This window comes from Mauremys mutica, chromosome 11, assembly GCF_020497125.1.
Source record: "Mauremys mutica isolate MM-2020 ecotype Southern chromosome 11, ASM2049712v1, whole genome shotgun sequence".
NCBI lineage: Eukaryota > Metazoa > Chordata > Testudines > Geoemydidae > Mauremys > Mauremys mutica.
In genome coordinates, this window is record NC_059082.1 from 43,241,795 (window position 1) to 43,266,128 (window position 24,334).

A 24,334-nucleotide genomic window follows, 5' to 3' on the forward strand; every position below is an offset into this window, starting at 1 on the left:
AGTACTCCTGCTATTTCCTTATCCCGAAGGCCAAAGGGGGGCTCAGGACCATCTTGGACCTGTGCCGCCTAAACCAGTATGTGGTGAAGCTCAAGTTCCGCATGGTGTCCCTGGCCTCTATCATCCCCTCCCTGGATCCCATGGACTGGTATGCCACCCTCGATCTGCAGGACATGTACTTCCACATTCATATATTTGAGGGGTACAGACACTTCCTCCATTTCACGGTCCTTCCGTTTGGCCTGTCCACTGCCCCCAGGGTATTCACAAAATGTATGTCGCCCACCTCAGGCGCCGGGGGGTCCAGATCTTTCCCTATCTGGATGACTGGTTGGTCAAGGGCAGCTCCTGTCCATATGCACCACTTTGGGCCCATTGGTAAACACCAAGTCCACGTTAGTCCTGGTTCAACGCATAAAGTTTATCGGGGCGGTCCTGGATGCTTCGTGGGCCAGAGCCTCCCTCCCACCAGACAGGTACGAGACCCTGAAGGGGCTCATCAACATGGTCACAAGGTTTCTGGTGACAACGGCCAGAGTGTGCCTCCAGCTCTTGGGTCATATGTCGGCATGCACGAATGTGGTCCATCACGCCAGACTCAGGATGAGGCCCCTCCAGCTCTGGTTGGCCTCAGAGTTCTCCCAAGCCCGAAACTAGATGGACAAAGTCCTCATGGTACCCGAACCAGTGATCACCTCCCAACTGTGGTGGTCCTCCCCAAGAAACATGCTCTAAGGGGTCTGTTCAGGGGCAGGGCTCTGTTGCTGGATCTGGTGTCCATCCCAGGTCTGATGGGTTGGGGGCCCATGTGGGGAACGTTCAGACCCAATGTCTGTGGTCAGCTCGGGATCTGATTGAACACATAAACATAAAGGAGCTCAGGGCAGTACGGCTGGCGTGCATGGCCTTCTGCTCGCACCTGGAGTGCTGGGTGGTCAGGGTCCTCATGGACTCATAGACTTTAAGGTCAGAAGGGACCATTATGATAGTCTAGTCTGACCTCCTGCACAATGCAGGCCACAGAATCTCACCCACCCACTCCTGTAATGAACCCCTAACCTATGTCTGAGTTATTGAAGTCCTCAAATCGTGGTTTAAAGACCTCAAGGTGAAGAGAATCTTCCAGCAAGTGACCTGTGCCCCATGCTGCAGAGGAAGGCGAAAAACCTCCAGGGCCTCTGTCAATCTGCCGTGGAGGAAAATTCCTTCCCAACCCCAAATATGGCGATCAGTTAAACCCTGAGCATGTGGGCAAGACTCACCAGCCAGCACCCAGGAAAGAATTCTCTATAGTAACTCAGATCCCAACCCATCTAACATCCCATCGGGCATATTTACCTGCTAATAATCAAAGATGAATTAATTGCCAAAATTAGGCTATCCCATCATACTATCCCCCTTATAAACTTATCAAGCTTAGTCGTGAAGCCAGATATGTCTTTTGCCCCCACGACTCCCCTTGGAAGGCTGTTCCAGAACTTCAGTCCTCTAATGGTTAGAAACCTTTGTCTAATTTCAAGTATAAACTTCCTAGTGTCCAGTTTATATCCATTTATTCTTGTGTCCACATTGGTACTAAGCTTAAATAATTCCTCTCCCTCCCTGATATTTATCCCTCTGATATATTTATAAAGAGCAATCATATCTCCCCTCAGCCTTCTTTTGGTTAGGCTAAACAAGCTAAGCTCTTTGAGTCTCCTTTCATAAGACAGCACAGCCTCGATGTTCTACATCAACAGGCAAGGCAAGGCCTGATCCTCTGCCACGAAGCCCTCAGGCTGTGTATAGCCCATGACATCTCCTTACAGGCCTTCCATCTGCCGGGCGCCCAGATCGCGTGGGCGGATCGCTTAAGCAGGGACATCTCCTCTCAGCACGAGTGGTCTCTCCACCCAGAGGTGGTGCACAGGCTTTTCCAAGTGTGGGAAACCCCCCAGGTGGACCTGTTCATGAGTTGGCAGAACCGTCGCTGTCCCCAGTTCTGCTCGGGGCTGGGGGGGCTCTATCTCTGATGTCTTCCTCCTGTCCTGGTCAGGGCAGTTTCTCTACGCCTTTTCCCGCATTCCCGCTTATCGGCCAGGTCCTGGAAAAGTTAGACGGGCAAGGCCCAGGTCCTTCTGATTGCCCCGGCATGGTCCAGACAGCATTGGTAGGGGACCCGCATGGGCCTGGCGGTCACCCCGCCGTGGCCATTGCCGTCCCGCCCGGACCTGCTCTCCCAGGACCAGGGCTGCCTCCTCCATCCCAACTTAGCGGCACTCCACCTCACGATGTGGCTGCTCAATAGGGAGGAAAAGACATGCTCTGAAAGGGTTCAGCGTGTCCTCCTAGAAAGCAGGAGGCCCTCCACATGCCGAGCCTACTTGGCAAAGTGGTCTTGGTTTTCCAGATGTGCGGACAAGTGGGGCATTTCCCCAGTGGCAGTCCCGATCCAGCTTATCCTGGACTACCTCCTTCATTTTAGAGCCCACGGCCTGGCGCCCTTGTTAGTCAAGGTGCACCGGACGGCCATATTGGCCTTCCATCCGCCGGTGTAGGGCCACACTGTATTCTCCCATGCTATGACTGGCTGATTCCTTAAGGGTTTGGATTGTCTCTTCCCGCATGTTAGGCCCCCAGTCCCGCAGTGGGACCTAAACTTGGTGTTGGCCCATCTTATAAGGCCCCCATTTGAGCCACTAGCCACATGCTCCTGGTCACACCTCTCGTGGAAGGTGGCCTTCCTGGTTGCGATCACATCGGCTAGACGGGTCTCGGAGCTCAGAGCCCTGACCTCTGAGCCCCCGTACATGGTGTTTCATAAGGATAAGGTTCAGCTCCGCCCACATCCCTCGTTCCTCCCAAAGGTAGTCTCTGCCTATCACATGGGTCAGGACATCTTTCTGCCGGTCCTCTGCCCCAAGCTCCATGCATCTAGTGAGGAGCACCACCACCAAACACTGGCTTTCTACCTGGAGCGGACTAAGCCATTCAGAAAGTCCACACAACTGTTTGTTGCCTCGGCCGAGCGCATGAAAGGTCGGCTGATCTTTCCACTCAGCGGCTCTCCAACTGGATCACCTTGTGCATCCGTACCTGTTATGTCCTGGCGGGAATCCCTCTGCCACCAATTGTGAAGGCACACTCGACTCAAGCGTAGGCCTCGTCGGCTGCCTTTTTGGCCCACATCCCCATTCAGGACATTTGTAGGGCTGCCACGTGGTCTTCAGTTCACACGTTCACCTCACACTATGCGATCGTCTCCTAGACCAGGGCAGAGGTTTAGCTCAGTGGTTTGAGCATTGGCCTGCTAAACCCAGGGTTGTGAGTTCAATCCTTGAGGGGACCATTTAGGGAACTGGGGTAAAAATCTGTCTGGGGATTGGTCCTGCTTTGAGCAGGGAGTTGGATTAGATGATGTCCTGAGGTCCCTTCCAACCCTAATATTCTCTGATTCCATGACACTGGGTTTGGCAGAGCTGTGCTCTGTCCCAAGAATTTGTGAACTCCTACCCACCTCCAACAGATATAGCTTGGAATCACCTATTGTGGAATACACATGAGCAATCACTCGAAGAAGAAAAGACAGTTACTGTTTCCATAACTGGTGATGCCCTGCCAGGCTATCCACCAGGTGATCATATGGCTGGGAAGCATCCACCCGTATGGGCTTCTTATTCCAGTTCTATGAGCCACAGAGATTCAGACAGGTCTCCATTCCAGGAGGGTATCCAACATTTTAGCTTACAATGGGGACTTTAATGTCATTTTTTTCTAATGAGATCTCATTCTCTTTTTCCTGCCAGCTTCGTTTAAATGCAAGGGAGTCAAAAGTGATTTACCACATGGATACCTTTCACACTTGCGTGGAAAGACTCAAGACAACTAAGCCACAATTTTTGCATAATTTTGCTGAGACTTATGAACAACATATCTGTTTCTATTATGCTGCTAAATTAAAAAACATTTTGTGTTACTGGTCCAACAATTAACCATTTTGGTCCTACAGTATGCTGCTCTGGCGTGGAAGTGGGTGTCTGGTGCAATCATGAAAAATTCCCTTTGAATATATATTTGGTTTCAGATAAATTGTTGTATTGTGTTCTTATGGGGGCGGGGGGAGAACAGAAAAAGAGCACAAGGAATTACAAATCAGTAGGGGTGGCAGTCCCTGTTTATGATCCATTTAGAACTGAAACAGGATGACAGTTCAGGAATGAGGTGCATCTGGGAACTGTGTGGTGGAACTTCCAGATCACTTGCTTGTTTAATATTATCCTTAACTAGTACCATTGACTTCTTCAATTACAAGCATTAAAATTCACCTAAAATGTATCTCGGGAGACTAAGCTCTTTGGGGCAGGAACCATCTTTCTCATGTGTTTGTGCAGTGTATGGCCAAATGTGGCCCTGGGCCCATGACTGGGAATCCTAAATTGCCACAATGCAAACAGGTACAAAGGCCCTAACTATAACCACTGTGCTACGTGATTCATCACATCACTGAAATCTCCATACTCCTTCAAGGCCCAAGGCAGGTGAATTAAACAGCAAGATCAGCATGTCTATGAATGAGTTCCCCAATTAGATTGGTAAGTGTAAAAGCGTGAACAACATTGTTATTTTATTAAACTTCCAAGGAAACAGGCCATTAAAGAATACACACTGAAGAAATGCTGAACAGTAGCAGAAAAACCAATAGCAGTAACTATTCAAGTCACTAAAAATGCATGGGAGAGATCATTTATGGATTAAGAAGCAGAGGGGAGGGGGGAAGGGGGAGGGGACTAAGGGAAGGAAGATTTGAACATAAAGAACTATGGCCAAGCAATAACATTTGGTCAGGAAATCAAATCAGTGGATTATTCTGGCTAGATTATCTACCCTGCTGTGATGCAGGAAGTAACCCTAAGTGAGTGTATGATAAGACAGTTCCTTTTCCGTAACTGGTGTTCTTCAAGATGTGTTGCTCATGTCTATTCCACAACAGGTGTGTGTGCTCGCCACGTGCACCAGTGCCGGGAGTTTTTCCCCTAGCAGTACCAGTAGGGGAGTGCCCTAGCAACCCATGGAGTGGCGCCTCCATGGTGCAGTACAAGGGGTGCTGCGCGCTCCCCCCACCCTCAGTTCCTTCTTGCCAGACAACTCCAACAGAGGGGAAGATGGGTGGGATGTGGAATAGACATGAGCAAAACATCTCGAAGAACATAAGGTTCTTGTGCATAACTATTCATACTGAGACTCCCATGTGCCCTTCTCAGCTTTATTCTTCTAGATCACTTTTGCTTAGTGATGTGAGTTTCCTTTGCTCTCTGTGGATAGGATGGTTCCATTTCTGGTTAGAAACCTGAATTTTGGCCATTTTTATTCACAGAGAAGCTGTGGGAGCTATAGGAGCACCAAAATCCCTTCGCTGCTCAGCCAGTGAAGATATTGGGGCCCTTATTGAAGATGGATTGGAAGGATGCAGTGACACAGTTCCAGCTTCTCTTACAGTAGCAGTTACCAACTTCCAGAGGGGGTTCTAGTATCACCAGTTACCACCCAGTTTCTCTCTGATCATCTCCCAAAAATGGTTAGAAGGTGGTGAAGCATTTTTGTTTGTGCATAGATTACTCCGTTTTCCTTAATCATGGTCAATTTAATTCTGGGCTTGAATGTAGCCCTGGCAGGTTGGGTTTCTGGTGATGGAAGAAAGCAAAGCGTCTGATTCTCCCGCGTCTATTGTCTTTTGTCTTTATTGTCAGTTGTCTTTTCAACTATTGGCCATGAAGTGTTACTGCTAAATTGGAGACCCTGGCACGGATACAGCTGCTCTCGGCTGGCTCAGTTTCTTCACTTTCATGTGACCTGGAGTGTTGTGTTGGATAACTGTTCAGCTGCACTGTTTGCTCTCGTGAGGTCTCACAAGGTTCTATATTGTCACGCACCCTATTTATGTGAATTTGGAGATAGTGAAGAACTGAGATTTCTTGTGAATGGTTTGGCTCGATTTCTGTTTTGTTAGACTTAGCTAGTGCATTTGATTGGCTTGTCCAGCATCCTGCTAGGATCAAGGTTTTGATTAGGGTAAGTTGGCAGTGATTCAACCTGGAAGAGTTGGGTTGTGCTATAGGGGAACCAGCTGGAAGAAATAGCAAGGTTGATATTTGCTTCCTTTGTTATAGGAAAACTGTTCTCTTATTACTGTTTTGCAAACTTGGTGTCCTCCTGGATCTCCAACTATTTCCAGGTGCCCAGGTACCAACAGTGGGTAAAGCACCTTTTAATTAACACAAAGGCGGTGATATCTTAGTCAGTGACCTTCTCTCAGTAATCTAGGCCATTGTCATAATAGGATTACTGCATGTGGGGCAACACCTAAAGATGGTGCAGAATGCCACAGACTGTTAGTTGAGGGGTATTTCTTGAAGAGAGAATCATAGAAAAATAGAATATCAGGGTTGGAAGGGACCTCAGGAGGTCATCTAGTCCATTCCCCTGCTCAAAGCAGGACCAACCCCAACTAAATCATCCCAGCCCAGGGCTTTGTCAAGCCTGACCTTAAAAACCTCTAAGGAAGGAGATTCCACCACCTCCCTAGGTAACCCATTCCAGTGCTTCACCACTCTCTGAGTGAAAAAGTTTTTCCTAATATCAAACCTAAACTCCCCCACTGCAACTTGAGACCATTGCTCCTTGTTCTGTCATCAGGTACCACTGAGAACAGTCTAGATCCATCCTCTTTGGAACCCCCTTTCAGGTAGTTGAAAGCAGCTATCAAATCCCCCCTCATTCTTCTCTTCTGCAGACTAAACAATCCCAGTTCCCTCAGCCTCTCCTCATAAGTCATGTGCTCTAGCCCCCTAATCATTTTTGTTGGCCTCCCCTGGACTCTCTCCAATTTTTCCACAGCCTTCTTGTAGTATGGGGCCCAAAACTGGACACAGTACTCCAGTTGAGGCCTCACCAATGCTGAATAGAGGGGAATGATCACATCCCTCGATCTGCTGGCAATGCCCCTACTTATATAGCCCAAAATGCCGTTAGCCTTCTTGGCAACAAGGGCACACTGACTCATATCCAGCTTCTCGTCCACTGTAACCCTTAGGTCCTTTTCTGCAGAACTGCTGCCTAGCCAGTCAGTCCCTAGTCTGTAGCAGTGCATGGGATTCTTCCATCCTAAGTGCAGGACTCTGCACTTGTCCTTGTTGAACCTCATCAGATTTCTTTTTGCCCAATCCTCTAATTTGTCTAGGTCCCTCTGTATCCTATCCCTACCCTCCAGTGTATCTACCACTCCGCACAGTTTAGTGTCCTCTGCAAACTTGTTGCGAGTGCAATCTACGCCACCCTCCAGATCATTAATGAAGATATTGAACAGAACTGGCCTCAGGACCGACCCTTGGGGCACTCCGCTTGATACCAGCTGCCAACTAGACATGGAGCCATTGATCACTACCTGTTGAGCCTGACGATCTAGCCAGCTTTCTATCCACCTTATAGTCCATTCATCCAGCCCATACTACTTTAACTTGCCGGCAAGAATACTGTGGGAGACCATATCTAAAGCTTTGCTAAAGTCAAGGAATACACGTCCACTGTTTTCCCCTCATCCACAGAGCCAGTTACCTCATCCTAGAAGGCAGTTAGGTTAGTGAGGCATGACTTGCCCTTGGTGAATCCATGCTGACTGTTCCTGATCACTTTCCTCTCCTCTAAGTGCATCAGAATTGATTCCTTGAGGATCTGCTCCATGATTTTTCCGGGGACTGAGGTGAGGCTGACTGGCCTGTATTTCTCCAGATCCTCCTCCTTCCCTTTTTTAAAGATGGGCACTACATTAGCCTTTTTCCAGTCATCTGGGACCTCCCCCGATTGCCATGAGTTTTCAAAGATAATGCCAATGGCTCTGCAATCACATCTGCTAACTCTTTTAGCACCCTCGGATGTAGCGCATCCGGCCCCATGGACTTGTGCTCGTCCAGCTTTTCTAAATAGTCCTGAACCACTTCTTTCTCCACAGAGGGCTGGTCACCTCCTCCCCATACTGTGCTGCCCAATGCAGTAGTCTGGGAGCTGACCTTGTTCGTGAAGACAGAGGCAAAAAAAGCATTGAGTACATGAGCTTTTTCCACATCCTCTGTCACTAGGTTGCCTCCCTCATTCAGTAAGGGGCCCACACTTTCCTTGACCACCTTCTTGTTGCTAACATACCTCAAGGAACCCTTCTTGTTACTTTTAACATCCCTTGCTAGCTGCAACTCCAAGTGTGATTTGGCCCTCCTGATTTCACTCCTGCATGCCTGAGCAACATTTTTATACTCTCCCTGGTCATTTGTCCAGTCTTCCACTTCTTGTAAGCTTCTTTTTTGTGTTTAAGATCAGCAAGGATTTCACTGTTAAGCCAAGCTGGTTGCCTGACATATTTACTATTCTTTCTACACTTCAGGATGGTTTGTTTCTGCGCCCTCAATAAGGATTCTTTTAAAGTACAGCCAGCAGTCCTGGATTCCTTTCTCCTTCATGTTATTTTCCTAGGGGATCCTGCCTATCAGTTCCCTGAAGGAGTCAGTCTGCTTTTCTGAAGTCCAGGGTCCATATTTTGCTGCTCTCCTTCCTTCTTTGTGTCAGGATCCTGAACTCAACCATCTCATGGTCACTGCCTCCCAGGTTCCCATCCACTTTTGCTTCCCCTACTAATTCTTCCCTGTTTGTGAGCAGCAGGTCAAGAAGAGCTCTGCCCCTAGTTGGTTCCTCCAGCACTTGCACCAGGAAATTATCCCCTACACTTTCCAGAAACTTCCTGGATTGTCTGTGCCCTGCAGTATTGCTCTCCCAGCAGATATTGGGGTGATTGAAGTCCCCCATGAGAACCAGGGCCTGTGATCTAGTAACTTCTGTTAGTTGCCAGAAGAAAACCTCGTCCCCTTGGTCTGGTGGTCTATAGCAGACTCCCGCCACGACATCACCCTTGTTGCGCACACTTCTAAACTTAATCCAGAGACTCTCAGGGTTTTCTGCAGTTCATACTGGAGCTCTGAGCAGTCATACTGCTCTCTTACATACAGTGCAACTCCTCCACCTTTTCTGTCCTGCCTGTCCTTCCTGAACAGTTTATATCCATCCATGACAGTACTCCAGTCATGTGATTTATCCCACCAGGTCTCTGTTGTTCTAATCACATCATAATTCTTTGACTGTTCCAGGACTTCCAGTTCTCCCTGCTTATCTCCCTGGCTTGTTGCATTTGTGTATAGGCACTTAAGATAACTTGCTGATACGTCCTGCTTTCTCAGTATGAGGCAGGAGTCCTCCCTTCTTGTGTTCTCCTGCTCGTGCTTCCTCCCAGCATCCCACTTCCCCACTTACCTCAGGGCTTTGGTCTCCTTCCCCCAGTGAACCTAGTTTAAAGCTCTCCTCACTAGGCTAGCCACCCTGCTTGTGAAGATGCTCTTCCCTCTCTTTAAGTGGAGCACTCCTTGGAACACCATCCCATGGTTAAATCTAAAGCCCTCTCTCTGACACCACCTCCGTAGCCGTTCATTTTCCTTGCACAGGGAGGATGGACGAGAACACCACTTGCGCTTCAAACTCCTTTATTCTTCTTTCCAGAGCCACGTAGTCTGCAGTGATCCGCTCAAGGTCATTCTTGGCAGTATCATTGGTGCCCATGTGGAGAAGCAGGAACGGGTAGTGGTTCGAGGGCTTGATGAGTCTCAGCAGTCTCTCCGTCACAGCGTGAATCCTAGCTCCTGGCAAGCAGCACACTTCTTGGTTTTCCCGGTCAGGACGGCAGATAGATGACTCAGTCCCCCTGAGAAGGGAGTTCCTGACCACCACCACGTGCCTCCTTCTTTTGGGAGCGGTGGTCATGGAACCCCCATCCCTAGGACAGTGCATGCACTCTTCCAATTGGTGGGGTCTTGTTCTGCTCCCTTCCTTCAGGTGTCGTCTAGTCCACTCTCTGCATTAGTACCTGTGGAGAGAACATGAAAATGGTTGTTCACCTGTATCTGCATTGCTGGTACATGGACGCTCCTCTTTCTTCTTCTGGAGGTCACATGCTGCCAGATTTCTTCACTGTCCTTTTGTCCCTGCTGCGCAGCCTGCTCTGATTCTTCAGAATGTCCTGGTCCACCACTAGGGAGCTACGGTAATAAAAATAAAAAATTAAACTAGTGCAGGTCATGGGGCACTAGCTTTGTAATAGCTTCCTGGTGCAACTTAACTCATTGTCTTTAACCTAGAAAGCCTTAGTTGCATTAGGGTCTGGTGGAGATAATTCTCTCTTGGTGTGATACTGTGGAGATCAGAGGCACTTGAGCTAAGTGCTCTCTGTGCAACTGTGAGGGCAGAGAAGAGGGACCATTTTGGTGAGAATTTGACCTTTGGGTCACATTGCAAGGTTTGCTTGCTCTTCCTGTTTTTTTCCCCTAGGAAGAAGGGTCACAGGTGGATGATGGGAAAGGCTTTGGTTTTCGACAGGGTAACTTGCAGGGGAGGCTTGGTTTTGGATACTGGGTCTTAGTTGTATTTTAAATGTGGACATGTGCTCAGAGTAGTGGGTGGGCACTCTTTAAAATCTGAATGAAGAACAGTGCAGACTGAAGCAAAAGAAAAGCCATCTACTTTATAGACTGAACCTTTTTCTTTGAGCTCCTTCTGTGCAGGGGATGTGTATAGAAAAGGAATAATTCAAACATCTGAAAGTTTAAACTTAACATTTTAGAGGTGTGCAGGTCCAGTGGTTATGGCCCTAGCCTGGGTCTTGAGCGATCTGGATTCATTTCCTCCTTTGCCTTTGACACTCAGTGTCTCAGTTCCCCATTTGTAAAACTGAGGTTGTATTGCTGCTTTACCTCTCAAGGGTGTTGTGAGGATGAATACATTAAAGACTGAGGTGCTTAAATAGTACCGTGATGGCAGGATAGGGGGCAGCCAAGCACCTAGGAAATTGTTTTCCTGACACTTCTGAGGACTTGAGGAGAATAGTTACCTGCTCGTTCACTCGTTTCTAATGCAACATGGCTAACCTGGGATCAGGGAGCTTAAGGAAGTTTGATTGGTTGCACAGTGCTCTGAAACAGAGAAATAACATTTCTTCCCTGTTCCCAAGCCAGGAGTTACATTTAGAAATACCCTATTTCTGCCTCGACTCCAATCCTCAAATGTAAATGAGCAAAACTGAAGTTCAGATTGTAAAAGTGATTTTGTACAGTGTGTTGAATTGTGTTCCGAAATAAATGAAGTGACTGCTGAATAATACCTGTAAACCAATTTAAAATCTGTTTTAGCCCATTGTAGAGCATCTCTCTACTGCACAGGTATGCCTCAAGAGTGCAAGAAGTAGAAATCATATTCTTGGTATTTTTGCAATTTGGTAAATAAAGTGTAGAGATGTCCCCTTAGCTGGTAATGCTGACTGTACCCACACACACACTCTACTGCTATAGCCACATAGCAGTTTGCATATTGGTTTATGAGAGGCCTTGGAAAAAATTTTCTCTGGGTCTTGCTTCAACGGTTTACCACACAGTAGGCAAGTCAGCAAATATCTTGTGTCTAATGTAGAAATCATTAAATTACCCTAAAGAAATACGTTTGATTTCCTGACAATACCATGTAGGAGGGATGGTAGCACATGAATACAATGAAGGATGAGACAGTGTCTTACTAATGACATGGATGGTTCATGTGGCTGGGGCACTGGCTTTAGGAAAATCTGTTTTGGAAATGGTTGCCATAGGTAGTGCTGCATTCCTGGCACCCTTTTACCTGAAGCCAACTGAAAATTGTTGGCAGGCTCCAGAGGGATTATCACCCAGTCCCTTGCGGTAATGCAAGGCCTTGATTGGGGTGGCACGTGAGGGGAGAGGAGAGTACAACAGGAATGTGGAAAGCACTACTGGGAAAGTGTGTATGAGGTGGGAATCCTTAATTCCATTCTAGTTTCTTGTAGGCATATTCGGTGAACTAATGGCCTGTTTAGTTGATGGGGGCGGGGCGGTTGAACTTTAGAAGGAGGAACTTTTTTGTGTCTGAGATGTTTTTTAGATGAAATGTGATAAGTTATTGTCACTGATCCAAGACAGCCTCCAGGGCATTTTAAGCTCTGATATTGAGTGTACGTGCTGGAATAGACCAAAAGTTTTGCTGTGAAGAAACCAGGATGCTGCAAAAGCACTTCTGGTGTTCATTACAAGAACTGTCTGCAAAACAAACTCTGTTGCCTTAATTGGGATGTTGAGACGTTCTGCCCAAACAGAGGAAATATTTGAGTACAATAGCTTTACATATGGGGGACGACTTTAAAAATTAACATCAACACACGTTTGATTTCCTGACAATACCATGTAGGAGGGATGGTAGCACATGAATACAATGAAGGATGAGACAGTGTCTTACATCAACACAGATTGGCTTCTGTACTTGGCAGCCAGATATTTAAATACTTCACAATTTTCAGCCAGTCCAAAAAGTCTTGCTAGTGTAAGTCTAGCTTGGCCTATCTCAGCCTTGGTCTTCAAAGTTAAATAAATAAATAAATAAATCTCTCAACATGTGTGGAGCACATTTAGTCTTACTACAAAATACTCTCCTGTTCTGTGAGCCACTCCATTAGCTGCTGGTAGCAGTAGAGCAGTTGTTGATTTTACTGAGGATCATAAAATTACCTTTTTCCCCTGGAGTACCAGGGCAATATTGGCAAGTCAGCTAACAGTGACTAGTCATGGAACCATATGAGTTATTCTTCAAGCTTTTATAGTCATGCCTCTTCCAGTATTTGAAAGTCTCTTGGGGCCTGATTCAGGAGAGAAGAGGATCATACTGACTTTTCTCCTGCCCATTTCATTTCTGAGGGCGTGTAATTTTTCACAGCTCTGTTGTAAACTGAGTTGGCTATATTAGGTTCATATTCGTGTTGTGTTCTAACAAGATCTGAAAGATTAGAGCACATGTCCTGCTTCTAACATTAATAGCAGTGTCTATTCTGTTCACAGGAATGCCCAAAATGCCATGTGACCATTGAAAAAGATGGAGGCTGCAATCACATGGTCTGTCGGAACCAGAACTGTAAAGCAGAGTTCTGCTGGGTATGTCTTGGCCCTTGGGAGCCACATGGATCTGCCTGGTAGGTTTAATACCTTAAACTGGCGAAAGGACAGGGCAGCTGTATTGCCAACATTCTACATGTTTTAACTTCAGCCCATGAATTCAGTCTTTGTCTTTTTTCAGGTACAACTGTAATCGCTACAATGAGGATGATGCAAAGGCAGCAAGAGATGCACAGGAGGTGAGTACATAACTCTTGGTGGGGATTGAAAGAACCTCCAGTTTTGAGGAACAATTTCTTTTGAGTTCTGTAAACCTTTAAATACTGTATATTGTTACTTCTTGTTAAAATACACAAATAGTGAATGAAGGTTGACAGTTAACCTCCAGGAACTGGATGAGCCAAAGTCCAAAAGACATTTAAATTTGATCATAACGATGAAATCTTCCTTTTGAGATAAGGTCAATGTACAATGTCCTCAGAACATTTTAAACTATGTGCTATTTGTTGCCTGCTGGTTTGTTGATTGCAGGCATCACATTCACTGAGATGTTCTTGAAAGGCAGGCTCACTGAATTGCAGCTGGGTTAAACATTGTAGTGTGAATATGGGTAATGCAACCAGGAGGACTCTCTCAAACGGAGGGATTGCACCCTGTGTACTGCAGATTGCAGCAATTCATTTCACCCACTTTGGCTAAGTATTCCTATAGCTGGTAACTAGCTTATTTCCTGAAACACCCTCTACTACAAATGGCTGTAACATGTACTGAAGTATATTATAAGCCGTCGTCTTCACATCATATTTATTCTGTACATGTCATTAGTACCTCAGCTAATCTGCTGGTGAAAAGAAAATTAGGATGCTTTTGATTCATGCCTGTACTATTAATCAGTGATGCATTTCTCCATACTAAATATATTGCACCTCTTTCCATACTCTGAGATCAGGTTTTTCCTTGATATAATGTAAATATCAGTATTGTGAAACTATTTAATATTTCATCTCTAGGTGCTAATCTGAAAATGTAATTTAAAAATTTTTTGGCTGTACAATCAGTCTTGGTCATAAGTATTATTTCTTACAACCACATTGTGGTAACCTATAAGCAGCACTTAACTTGGAAGGGTGTAAATCAGTGTTCTAATTAGGATATTAATTTCCTTTGTGGGTTGGACTCAGAGGTTGCAGTCAGGATCAGGCCCTTGTGTGCTGCACTGTACACATACTGGAATGAAATAACCCCACAGTGGATCACTTCCTGTTTTTGTTAAATTCCTGAAAACAATTGTTGAATGTTCATAAGGAGATGATTTTGACATCCCAGTGGTCTATCGAGCATCTAACAACTGTACAAAAGATGTGGGTTTACTTTGTGGGTCTAACAGCATGGAATGGCAGGGATTAGCAGTGATGCTGAGACAGAAGAGATTAATCACCATTCTGGTCTGGTTGGGGTTTTGAGTGACAATCTTATTTTCCACTTAGAGGCAGTAGTGGCCCCAAAGGAGCTATGGTTGAAATGGGGGCACAGATCTTCAGGTATCCAACAGGAACCAGAGGGCCTCCTTTAAAAAATAAATAAATAAATAAATAAATATTCTTCCTTAGATTTTGTTTTTTGGGTGCCAGCATGCACGCAGTCCTGTGCTTCATCTACAGATAACTGGCTTTGTAAGGAGATGCATGGTAACTAAGGTCTTGTGACAAAGACGTATGTCTACTTGTCAAGTGCCATTTAAAGGGTATGTAATACCAGATGACCTGTAACAAGTGATCAAAACAGATGAGCTGTAACAACTCCTCTGATACAGTTGCGTAACTCTTCCCATTATCAAAACTTCTCTGGCAGTTTTTGTGACCTGCTCTAATGTCTGTTTGGTTTGCAGCAGGGATTTGAAATCTGCCAGGGGGATGGCCCTGTGGTCAGAGGAGTGCCTTTTGCTGCCTGGCAAAAATCCATTAAGGGATTGGATAAAATGAGCTTTGAAGGGATAGTAAGTTGTTTAGGGCCAACCCTGGCTGGCTAGCCTGCCTTTCTCGTGTCTTTAATGCTGTAGGGACAAGGTGGATGCCTGTTTAATATTTAATGCTGAACAAAATTCCCACTCCTGGTTTCCACTCCCCACATTTTCTTGTGGTCACACGTGCATACAACAAAACCTCTGGGTAGGGGACACACCACTGCTCTTCCTTCTGCTGCTGACATGGCCTCTTCCTTGTCGATCTCAATATTTTTGACTTAAGGCATGAATTCTGACTGCCTTCCCTCTCCCATAACTAGATGGGAGTGGGAGGCCCCAAACTTCTGTTGTAACCTGGGTCCAGAAGAATTGTCACTGCGCGTGCGTGCACACTCTCTCATGATTTGATTCCCCCCACCTTCTGAAACTCGGGGGTGGGTCATGATCTAGAAAAGGTTGAGAATCACTGACTTAAATGAAGATACACTTGACTGGTGAGGTTCTAGAGTTACCTTCCTTGCTGACAGTTGGTGTTAATTTTGTACCTTTCACAAACTTTATTAAGAGCAAAGCCTCATACTCCCCTGAGATTACACAAGGTCACTTCTGGCAGAACTGGGAAGAGACCCACTATCTCCTACATAGTGGAACATAGTCTCACTTGCTTAGCCATACAGCCTCTCAGAATCTGCCATATCTGCACGTGGCTGTGCTGTCTGTAAAATGGGGCAGCTCTTGCATATATAACCCACTGCCTTCAATGTGGTGCTCGTCCTTCAGTGGCTGTTCCACAGAGGAGGATAACCTACTCCTGCTGACAGCTACTGAAGTTACTCTATTAGCTCAGGTCCAGAAGGTCCAGAGTTCAAACCTTGCTGATAATTGGGTTGGGGTGTTAGTTGCGCAAAATAGAATGTTTTTTTCTTTTTAAAAACTTACAAAATTACATACAAAAATCTACATTGGATTATTAAAGAAAAACCTAGCACTCAGCAGTTAGTAAATGCCAGAATTAAACCTGCTATTGTGCATATGCACTAACACATTCCTCCATGCTTTCCTCTCCTCTCCAAATAGGAACCGTGCCTTGGTCAGTGCTTGGCATGACAACCCATGTGTGCATGTGTACTGTAAATGGATTGTGTTTTAGAAGTGTGAATTAATTATTCTTCTAAATGTCATGGGTTGGGATTTCCTCCTGAAGTGCTAACGCCCTCTGTGTGACTTGATTTTCCCCAGAGGGTGTGGACCTGCTTACTCAGAGCTGCACAATGTCTGGGTGTGTTTCAGTGGTGCCCTGGTCCCATCTGAGCCTGATCTTTTGAAAGGTGCAAAAACATCTACCGAATGGAAACTCTCTGGTCTGTTGGTCACAGCTGGATTCCTTCATACTATTTGTTCTCTCCTGGTTTTCAGCCATTACTTTGTTGTAACTATTTATTTTCTTTTCCCTAATGGGAATTAACACAGCGATCCAGAGCAGCCCTGCAGAGGTACCTGTTCTACTGCAACCGCTATATGAACCACATGCAGAGCCTGCGCTTTGAGCACAAACTCTATGCTCAGGTGAAGCAGAAAATGGAGGAGATGCAGCAGCACAACATGTCGTGGATCGAAGTGCAGTTCCTGAAGAAAGCAGTTGACGTCCTCTGCCAGTGTCGTGCCACACTCATGTACACTTATGTCTTTGCCTTCTACCTCAAAAAGAATAATCAGTCCATTATCTTTGAGGTAGGGAAAACACATTTGTACTCCTTACTTCCAGCAAGCAACACTACTGGGTACCATGGGGGGACTTGATCCATGGAAAGGAGTTACTCAGAGGCCATACAAATGTGGGTTTAGTGAGTATTCTTGAGTGCTGGTGAGACTGTGTAATAATCAGAGGTCATCTAGGATCACATGAAGCATTCCCTGCTGAGGAAAGGGGAAAGTAAATTAAACTGGCACTGTAAATCATTGTCTAACTGCTGTCTCATGCTATAAAATAATCACTGTATTATGAGACCTACAAAAAGCAAGTTTTAGGTTTGATCTGTTGAAAGTGTCACCTAGATCTTAGCGTTAACATTGTTTATCTATCCAATATTGCTTGGTTTCAGGGCAGTAGCAGTAGAATAATGCTCAAAAGCTAAAACAGTCCCTGAGTGTATGCTACATAGATAGAAGCAGAGGTGGCTGTTAACTTAAAATCATTCACCATTATTCATGCAGGACCTAAGCAAAATGGTGTATGACCTACAGTCTGTGGAAGGAGCATAGAGTAACAGACTAATATTAAAAGCTGTGCTTTGTCATTGATTATGGATGCACCAGCAAAGACGTTGTTAGTGTTAAGCGGAATTAGATGTACAAAGGATAGGAGGGGAAAGGATTCTTCTTGCCCTACAGGAAAAACCAAACCGGGAAACAAGCATTATGTTAAAAAAAACATAAAGGAAATTTTTGGTTGAATTGTGAAATTAATTCTCCTTTTCAGCTCTGATCTGTAGAGGGGTACACTCTGAAGTGTTATCCAACATAATCGTCCCCACTTGCTTCTCATTTAGGTTAGGATTTCTAGTTGATTTGAGGAAATGTCTACAAAAAACTGGCCCGTCTTTGTCTTTACAGAATAACCAAGCAGACTTGGAGAATGCGACGGAGGTGCTTTCTGGGTATCTGGAGCGAGATATATCCCAAGATTCGCTGCAAGACATAAAGCAGAAAGTACAAGATAAGTACAGGTATACTTTGAAATGAGTGTATGTCATATATTGCACAGACCCTGACATCATCCCTCCGTAGGTCACTTTTGATATGGTAGGTAAGAGCCTGTGGAGAGTGCACGTGTAACAGCCAGGCTGAAAGTTTCTTCCGGACCTTATCCCTTCCGAGAGTCTCACTCATTGTTGGCCTTCTGCCCTGTTTCTTGATCAGATCTCTGACCAGTCAGCTAAATCCAGCAGCAGCAGCAGGCTGATCTCTAGCGCACACAAACCAAACAAGCATTAGCAATGCTGGATTCCTAGTGAAGATAGGCTGCCAGCACAGTTTACAGCATGGTCATCTAGCCCTCTTGGGAGCAAGTTGAACTGATGTGGTGCTGGAGGGAAGCCCACAGCAGGACTCTCAGCACTATTAATTCCTCTTCTGCTGAGTAGTAGTGGGAAACATTCAAAGTGTCCCTTGTGTAGATAAGGCTCCTCTGTAAAGTGTGGTTGCCTTTGGACCATGCAGTTGCTGCAAGGAAGGAGATTCTGAAAAAGACCAAGGAAGGTTCATGTGTAGTGAAGGGAGAGGGATGAGTTGGTTTAATGTTGTTTTCCAATAATTTTGCCCTGGGATGAGTCAACCAAAATGTTTTTGTAGTTGGGCAGCTAGACTCCATTGCATCTTTGCCCTCCCTGACTGTAAGCTAACCAATGAATAGGCTATAGTGAGAGAAGAGAAACATGCAAGAAAAGGGGGAGAGTCATGTACTCCCTCACCACTGCCTCTTAGAGAGATGGAGCTTAGAGGGCACATATCCCACTGCTCCTGAAAGTCCTTGAGGAAGTGCTCCTACAATATGGAAAAATAAAAGCTATAAATGTAAATGGGTCACAGTACTATGGGCTTCTCTTCTGAGGCAAGAGGCCAGAGTTACTAAATGTCTGTTAAAGCAGCAAAGAATCCTGTGGCACCTTATAGACTAACAGACGTTTTGCAGCATGAGCTTTTGTGGGTGAATACCCACTTCGTTGGATGCAAGTCTGTTATGTCTAGCAGGAAAAGCAAACCACTGCACAAGTAAAATGAGCTCCACTGACTGGAAGTTTCCCTTGTGAATATAAACACTAATGATTGTATGATAAGAGGTACAACCCACTCTTATAGTGGCTGGCAGCACTACCAGAATGGAACATTTCCATTAGACTCTGGTTTTGAGGAGTTTGTAACTTGCTCATTTTAACTGGCATTAGGCTGTTATTTTGGCTCTGATGCAGTTGCTCTTAAAATTTGTTAATTCTGTTATCAACTATCCAAAACAGACAAATTAAGACTAAAAATGGTCCGAATTGCCTGAAAACACAGCATCCAAACCCACCTTTATATTTCTGGGGAGACCGTGTGGCCTTCCAAGCATGTGCAGGTCCTTGATTAACCAGATACTACCTTAATCACACAGCTTTAAAGAATTCTTTGGGGAGTTCCAGTGAACATCCACCTTGTTCATTCAGCTCTAACTGTTTTTGGCCTATCAGCTTGTGATGCCCATGACATTTCTGGAAAACAGGAGTTCGAAAAAGCTAGCAAAATAACTGAAGATTGGAAAGCAATTACTGTGCATGTTCCATTTATCACGTGTTCCATGAAATCAATGGGTCTTTGTGCTATGATTTTACATTCCAACAGCTGATACCAGTGGGAAGAACTAGAATAGGTTCATTCAAATAAATCTATCAGCTGGATCAGATGCTGAGTGTTAAGGCAAGACAATTCTGAGTGCTTCCACTCTGTGGCTTTCCCTCTTGTTCCTAGATATGGTAGCATATGTAATCAAGGATTGTTGGCTGTTTGTATGTCTATTGCAGGAATCTTCAGAGACAATTTTTTTTTCCTCTGCTAATGTGTATCTTACCTTAGCTAGGGTGAGAGGTATTTCGCTTTTGCAGAGAAGACATGGCTCAGCTGTGAGAGTTCTTCAGATTACACTGATAGACAAATATGCCTGGAAACTGAACTTATTGCTCTGGTCACATGCCACTCTACCTCCAGTGGGAGCCTTTAACTCATGAGTTGGTTCCTAAATTCTAGCTTCTCATATTACAGCTCAACATTTCTGTGCAGCTGAATGGATTTGGCTCAGCTAACTGCTTTTTGGCTGGTGGTATTCCACCTGTGCTGTCAAGCTGCACTGATTAGCCATGGAATCAGTGGCATGGTCATGCCTGCTGTACTGGGAAACAATTAATGGAGTAAAGAGTTGTTTTTTTTTGGTCCCTAACATGCAAGTGGGAGAGGGCAGAACTTGACATAGCCAGTGAACAGGGATTATCTCCAGAAATGTGTCAATAAGTAACATTAAAGGGACACTGAAGACTTATTTCTCATCTTTCTAGTTGGCTACTACACCTGAAATGAACATGGTTCCTTTTGATTCATTGCTTTGCCCCAGTGTCATTGATATTGGTATGAGCGTACCTAGCTCTGGGATCCGTGTTAATTGCTGCTTCACCATCAGGGAAATCATCATGTTTTGAATGTATGCAGATTGGAGAGGCTTTTTGAACATAGTGGGCAAACTTTTCAGACGCATGCAGTGGTGATTCCTAGGGCAGATCCTTGGTCCTTGGCTAACCAGCCATTGCTTTGTCTTTGTTGCTTCCATCTTTACTGTTTTGGAGGTGAACAAAATTGGATCCAGTCCCTTTGTGTTATATTGGCTTTTCTCGTCTGTCATCATAACGTGGTCCAATGTCTAGGGCACGAGGCTGAGAGACAGCAGAACTTGGTTTCTGTTTCCAGCTCTGCCACTAACCTGTGCTGTGTTGTAGGTATGTTGTAGGTATTACTTCCTTCTCTGCAGATCAAACCACTATATTACGCATGTTTGATGTGTACCTCACAGACATCTTGATTGACTCCTAGGACTTGTCAAAGCATGACAGTCACTTGTGTACAGTGGCTAGAACAGCATACATGCAATTCCTAACCTGCATCTCAATGTGCTCTCCCCCTTTGCTGCAGATACTGCGAGAGTCGACGAAGGGTTTTGTTGCAGCATGTGCATGAAGGCTATGAGAAGGACCTGTGGGAGTACATTGAGGACTGAGACTGGCCCTGCATAAAATGAACTCTGAAAACTTTACCATCTAGAGTGCTCATGCAATTAAAACAAAACACACACAAAAAGAGGCACTACGCCTATTACACCGCTGGGTCTGTAGTACCGGGATTCTGTTTTTCTAACAGAAAATTTAAGTAAATTATATTGTAATAAAAAAGGTAGATAAACCATTGTACAACAGTATTCTAGGCGGCCAATAAGAGTGTGACAGACGCACTAAAAAAACCCTCCAACTTTAACTTGTAACGTAGCTTCATTCTCCAAGCCGACTCCTTTTTTCTTTTCTTTTTTTCCTGTGTGTAGTACAGATGAAATTTAAACCAGTTTCTCGACACCGCTTTTCATGTCCAAACCAGCCATTTTGATGTACTTCAGTAAGGGGTTCTCCCTCTCCCTCCTCCTCTCATACACCCATGGTCATGAATGAATGTTGATTGGCTCATTGTAAAGATGATTCTTGGGGAGGGGAGGAGGGGGGTACACAGCAAGGAAAAAACTTTGTATATGACTTTTAAAACAAAGAGGACAACACAGTATTTTTCAAAATTGTATATAGCGCATATGCATGGACAAAGAGCAAGCGTGGCACGTGTTTGCATAATGTTTAATTACAAAAAAATATTTATTCTTTAAAAATCTTCAAGATTATGTCTATTTGCTGTGCATTTTCTTTGTTTGCTTTTTTTAAGCCCTGGGATTGGGGTGGGGGAAGTGTGTGCTGGTGTAGTGACTCTTTTGCAGGTTTTTACCTGAGAAGTTTTCTCCTCTTCCTGCATCTTTGATTCCTTGGCCTCCATGGTTTGTGTGTCCATTGCTGGCAACGGAACCACCCCTTCAAATTTCCAGCTCCTAATGCAAACTGATTAACTTGGTGTGCGTTTCATTAGAGATGAATGTATATTGTGATGCAGGATGCTTTGTCTTTTTCACCCAGAATATCACCACAATCAAACCTAGCCATTCCCATGCACCAAGGACATGCGCTCTGAACCTGGCTGATGTTCAAATCTATAGGAAGTGTGTTAGGAATTTTTCTTTTGATGGAGGAAAAGGGGGATTCTCTCTTACACCACTTCTCAAAGAGCATTGAAAGAATTCAACTGTGGATCTCCTCTCCCTCCCCCTTTAGCTATCAAATGGAACATTCCTTGCTGTTTTTAAGTTTCACTTACATTATTACAAATCGTGACGTTGAAAAGGAAGATGATGGAATTGTCTGTTTGTTTTGGGCTCAGTTATTGGGCAAACTGTCCTGGCAAGTATTAAACACTCCATCTAGTGCAGTAGCAATTGAAATCATTGGGATTTTTTTTTCATTTAAAAGGGGGTAAGAACTAATGAGTTTTAGCTACTGAGTCCATTTTTATTATTTCTGTAACGAGCTATGTTAAAGTACACACTTGGTGGTGGTTTTATTAAATTTACTTCTGTATAGGAATCCCTTCTGTGGTATTTTTCACCAGGCCAGTGTCCTAAAAGCTTGCTGATAACCTACCAAGTTAAGGGGGAAGGAATAAAGAAGGGTAGCTGAGGCAGTCTGCAGAGGTACCTAATATGAAACACCAGTTTCTGCTGAAGTAGTCTTCAGCTCTCTTGCACCTGGAGGGGATGCTGCTAAATGCTGACACCTACAGAAAGTTAGCTTTGCAATTCCACTCCTGCTGTGCATCAGCTTCCACTGAAAGGGCTTGTTTTCCTCAAGCCCTCTTTCAGAATGACCACATGCACCCTCACAACTTGTGTTCTGTGCACTTTTCTTTAGAAGGCTGCTGTGAGGGAAATTAATCTGAGGGTTTATATCTGTGTGTATATAGTAAAAAGCTCTGTTCTGACAGGCTCGGCACACCACAATGTAGATATCACTAAAGGACATCATCTGGCCTCAATTCTTATTAAAACTGCTCTATTGGTGCAGCTGTCTGCTACCCAAACTTTACTGATCGGCTCTTGAAAACATCAGGCCCAAAATGTATATTTCAGGTTAAAAATATAAATCAAAATGCTTCCCAAATTAACATCTCCATCTGGAGTCAACTGAGGGGCACAGCTAGCTGTGCTTTGTGGGTGGATGGGAGTCCCCTGAAATGAAATGTTCCTCAGCTGTTTAAATCTCCAGTGGTCAGGTTTTATCCTATTTGCTTACTGTCCCATCACCTGAGAATTGAAACCCAATGTACACATAGGAACTTCAGCTCCTAAAGATTAAGGGATATATTGTGTTCTTAAATCTTGATCTCTGTAGACCTCATTTAAGACAACTCATTAAAACCATCATCTCCCATGTAGTGTTTAAGTTCTGCATAGGCTGTCACTGTTCACCTACTTGCTGACCTTTCAATACTCTAATTCTCCATATTTATTGAAAATTATCTTTTTCAGTAATGTGGGCTGGGCAGAGTCCCTTGCCCAGTCTGAGACTGTTTGATAATTCACATCAGCTGGCAGGCCCTTTCCTTTTTTTAAGGGCAAATATACTGCTACCTTGATATAACACAAATTTGGATATAACGTGGTAAAGCAGTGCTCGGGGGGCTGTGCACTCCGGTGGATCAAAGCAAGTTCAATATAACACGGTTTCACCTATAACGCAGTAAAATTCTTTGGCTCCCAAGGACAGCGTTATATCGAGGTAGAGGTGTATTTGCAATTAGAATGTATGGACTGGATGCTTGACAGCAGCAATATGCAAAATAATGAATGGGCCTCAATAACTTACACTGGGCTAACTTTATGACAGGGTCCTACCAACAGAAGGCAGAATAGCAACACTATTAGCTTGCCTTCAGAACCCTAAATCCCTTGTAACTCACTGCTGCTCTGGTGGTTTCTATACTATCTGGATCAATGACTGTTTTTAATTAAGTTTTAGTACAACCGCTGTATTAGAAGTTGAGTGATGTAGAGCCACCTCCACAAAACACACACACACATTATCTTAACTGAGCTTTCAGCTGACAGGGCCCTATTAAGCACTGGGGGATGGTGAGACAATCAGATTGGTGGCTTGATTGATCTTAACCTCCAATTTTCCATAGAGAGAGCACCTCATGCTATGGAAATAACTCTTCTTAGGCAATTTCATTGTAACTGCTGGACTGTTCCATGTTAAGGTTACAGAGGGGGAGAGAGCATTCCTAATGCTAATAAACTTTTATTTTGTTATTTCATTAGTTATTTTTGTGTTTGTCATAAATTCCTCAGGTGCCCTGAAGGTACCTTGAGTGGTGTAGGTAGGGTGCCCTATTCATAGTTTGTCTACTGAATGACACACCTCTATCTAAAATAGTGATCCTGACATCATAGTATATATGTATCTGGATTTTTCTTATTAAAGTGTCCACTCAGATTCTGATGTCAGTCCCATGGCTGAGTTGTCCAGGACAATGACGTTTCTTAACATCCATATATTATAAACGTACTGCCAAGCACTACCAGTGACAGAGATGGTGGCAGCCCATAAAAGTAGTAGTGCCGGTCTCCTTGAAACCTGCACGTGGGGAAAGAGGCATGTGTGTGTCAGCGCTGGGTGGCTACTTCCAACAG

The 24,334-nt window shown here is 44.7% G+C and overlaps 1 protein-coding gene across 2 annotated transcripts in view; it reads left to right on the plus strand.

Moving 5' to 3' along the window:
- Positions 1-23,965, plus strand: part of ARIH1 (ariadne RBR E3 ubiquitin protein ligase 1) — a 133,992-nt gene extending 110,027 nt beyond the window's left edge. The window contains exons 10-14 of one of the 2 annotated variants that reach the window (XM_044979342.1): positions 12,963-13,093; positions 13,198-13,255; positions 16,438-16,710; positions 17,593-17,705; positions 20,692-23,965. In XM_044979342.1, the coding sequence (XP_044835277.1) occupies positions 12,963-13,093; positions 13,198-13,255; positions 16,438-16,710; positions 17,593-17,705; positions 20,692-20,776 (660 nt within the window). In that variant the 3' untranslated portion in view covers positions 20,777-23,965. The remainder of the gene's footprint in view (positions 1-12,962; positions 13,094-13,197; positions 13,256-16,437; positions 16,711-17,592; positions 17,706-20,691) is intronic. The other variant, XM_044979343.1, reaches the window with a different exon arrangement.
- The last annotated feature ends 369 nt before the right edge of the window (positions 23,966-24,334 follow it).